The sequence below is a fragment of the Bidens hawaiensis genome, unplaced genomic scaffold, assembly GCF_021521415.1.
Source record: "Bidens hawaiensis isolate Kalapana, Puna unplaced genomic scaffold, B.hawaiensis_p1.1 tig00040584_1, whole genome shotgun sequence".
Lineage (NCBI taxonomy): Eukaryota > Viridiplantae > Streptophyta > Magnoliopsida > Asterales > Asteraceae > Bidens > Bidens hawaiensis.
In genome coordinates this window covers 30,157-33,124 of record NW_027497162.1, presented here as the reverse complement: position 1 = coordinate 33,124, position 2,968 = coordinate 30,157, and the positions used below count along the sequence as shown (strand labels likewise).

The window sequence follows — 2,968 nt, the reverse complement described above, 5'->3', positions numbered from 1 at the left end:
ATTTATTACGTAACTTTTTCATCGTTAGATTTCGGTGTGAAAAGCCAAGTCGTCATCATAACGAATCGAACACGTGTTGATATCCTTTTTATCATACTATGATTTTATTCTTTAGGTTTCATTTTCTCAGTTGTTCTAGCACATAGCCGGCTTGGATAGGAGGGCATGGTGGTCGACGGCCACCGACCCGATCATCCCGCTAGACCCAAAAAAGTTTCGCCTTCGACCCAAAAAAGTTTAACGATCCCCGAAGACGGTCTGTTCTAGCGTATACATGTACCATAACCAGCATCATAACGAACCGAATTGATGCCTACCGTGTTTCCACCAAGTCTTCGCCACAACATCGGGTCAATAACACTAATTACAAGATAAGCCATCACTCCTTTTAATCTACACCAACTAGTAGAGGTGTAAAAATATGGTATTTTTTAAACCCGGTTTCGGGTATGATCAGGTATTGGAAAATTGAATATTGAGAAAAACTGGGTAGGATTCGAGTACATGTATTGAGAAGAAAAACTGTACCCTATATACCTAAATAGGGTATAATGAATTGGATCCGTCTTCTTTCATGGTTTGTAATGTGTAAAAATAATTAAATAGACTAATAACATAAATTGATTCAAATAAAAACTTTTTGCTCTTTAATATGCATTTTAAAATATTTAAATATAATAATAATATTTGTAAATTAAACATAAAAAAGATATACTTTAAAAATTTTGTGATACAGGTAAAGGGTATATAACCAATTCCGGGTATAAATCGAGTACGGTTATGAATACATGTATTAAGCTAAAATGTATTCCTTATTCATACCCCTAGGTAGGATCGGGTTAGGTTACAGATATCCAATAGGCCCAACAACATTCTCTAAAGCCCAACATAACCCTAGGTCACCCTTCATAAACCCTATATCACTTTCCTTCATTCCACCTCCCTCTGCACCAGCCGTCACCTCAAATCAAACCCTAACTTCACCACCATGGGTCGAGTGATCCGAGCTCAACGTAAGGGAGCAGGGTCCGTCTTCAAGTCCCACACCCACCACCGCAAGGGCCCAGCCAAGTTCCGCACCCTCGACTTCGGCGAACGCAACGGCTACCTCAAGGGCGTCATCACCGAGATCATCCACGACCCGGGTCGTGGAGCCCCGCTTGCCCGGGTCACCTTCCGTCACCCGTTTAGGTACAAGCACCAGAAGGAATTGTTTGTGGCGGCCGAGGGTATGTACACCGGGCAGTTTGTGTTTTGTGGGAAGAAGGCGAATCTGATGGTGGGTAATGTGCTTCCGGTTGGGAGTATACCCGAAGGAGGAGTGGTGTGTAATGTGGAGCATCATGTTGGGGATAGAGGCTCCTTTGCTAGAGCTTCTGGGGATTATGCCATTGTTATTAGTCATAATCCGGATAATGGCACTACAAGGTATAATTTTTTATTATTTGTTGTTGAATGATTGGATCTTGTTTTTGTGTTTTGATTTATGTTTTTATTATTGCTTTTGTTTTTGGTAAATTGCTTGCTGTATTTTTGCTGTTATGGTTTTTTTATTCAAATTCATTTGTTTATGTTTTTTGCATATATGTGTTGTATAGTTTATGTTGGTATTTATGATGTTATATTTTAGTTATGATTTATGATTTTTATTCAATTTATGTTTTTTTCCTTAATTTATTGGTACTTATGATATATATTTCAGTTTATGTGTTTATGTTTTCTACATAATTATGTTGTATCATTTATAGCTTTATATTGGTTCCTAGGATGTTTAGTTGATGAGCTTGTTTTTCACCAATTTGTGTTTTATATAAATATAGATGCTTGTATATGTAGGTTTTTGGTGATTGGTGGTTAAAATGTGTATTTTTGATGTGTAGTAACGTACGAATACTTCATATTTTTATGTTTTTTCATTGTTATTTTAAAAAATTAAATATAGCTTATTAGTGCTGTTAGTTACTTGGAAAAAGTAACCTTTGTAGATGTATTTAGGCAATATAGTTGATCAGTTGCTGAAGATGACACTAATTATCTCTATAAGACAACCCTGAGAATAATATTAGCATAATGAATTTGTATAAACAAATTATTTTTGTGGTTGCACCTTTTTTATGTTCGGTTTTTTGTAATTCTTTGTTTTTGTTAGGTATTATTCAGATAGGCGTTAACAACTCACAAAAACAGTTAATTATAATCATGGCTTGTCATGGGATTATGATATTGTCAAGGAAGCTTGTCTTTTAATTAAAAGATGTTGTGTTTTTTACAACCTTTTCAAGATTATATTTTTTCAAGCTTCTAAATATTTTATGTTGCTGATAATGTTGTAGAGTGAAGCTTCCATCTGGTGCCAAGAAGATTGTCCCAAGTGCATGCCGTGCTATGATTGGTCAAGTTGCTGGTGGAGGACGTACCGAGAAGCCAATGTTGAAGGCAGGTAATGCTTATCACAAGTTCCGTGTGAAGAGAAACTGCTGGCCCAAGGTTCGTGGTGTGGCTATGAACCCAGTGGAGCATCCCCATGGTGGTGGTAACCATCAACACATTGGTCACGCTAGTACTGTTCGTCGTGATGCACCACCCGGTCAAAAGGTTGGTCTTATTGCTGCAAGGAGGACTGGTCGTCTCAGGGGTCAAGCTGCTGCCACTGCTGCCAAGGCTGATAAGTGATAAGCTGGTTTTATGGTTGTTGAATTTAGTTTTGTTATGTTTGGATCTGTTGCTTTTATTGTTAGTTGCTTCTGGTTTACTTGTGTTTTTGAGAATACATTCTGTTGTGTTGGAAAGTTTTGCAGTAAGATGCTGATTATTGAACATTTTATTTGGCTTGTGCTTTGTGGTATTTTTTGGTTTTTTATGTCATATTCTGCTCTAGTTTTGTGTAGTATTTTAAAAAATCAGTTCTGTAGTATCTAAAGTTAATGACCAAAACTGAATACTAGCTAAAAATAAAAGTTATAAACAT

The 2,968-nt window shown here is 36.7% G+C and overlaps 1 protein-coding gene across 1 annotated transcript; it reads left to right on the top strand.

The window, feature by feature from the left end:
* The first annotated feature begins 987 nt into the window (after positions 1–987).
* On the top strand, positions 988–2,739 carry LOC143592186 (large ribosomal subunit protein uL2-like). Its single transcript, XM_077072158.1, has 2 exons — positions 988–1,428; positions 2,334–2,739. The coding sequence occupies exons 1-2, from the start codon at positions 989–991 to the stop codon at positions 2,671–2,673; spliced, it is 780 nt and encodes a 259-aa protein (XP_076928273.1). The 5' UTR covers position 988; the 3' UTR covers positions 2,674–2,739.
* Positions 2,740–2,968: the final 229 nt, after the last annotated feature.

Bases quoted from the DNA above. Each gene is read 5' to 3' on its own strand.
- LOC143592186 (XM_077072158.1), top strand. From the start codon at position 989: ATGGGTCGAGTGATCCGAGCTCAACGTAAGGGAGCAGGGTCCGTCTTC. The intron at 1,429-2,333 runs GTATAATTTTTT...ATAATGTTGTAG, and splicing joins CCGGATAATGGCACTACAAG to AGTGAAGCTTCCATCTGGTG.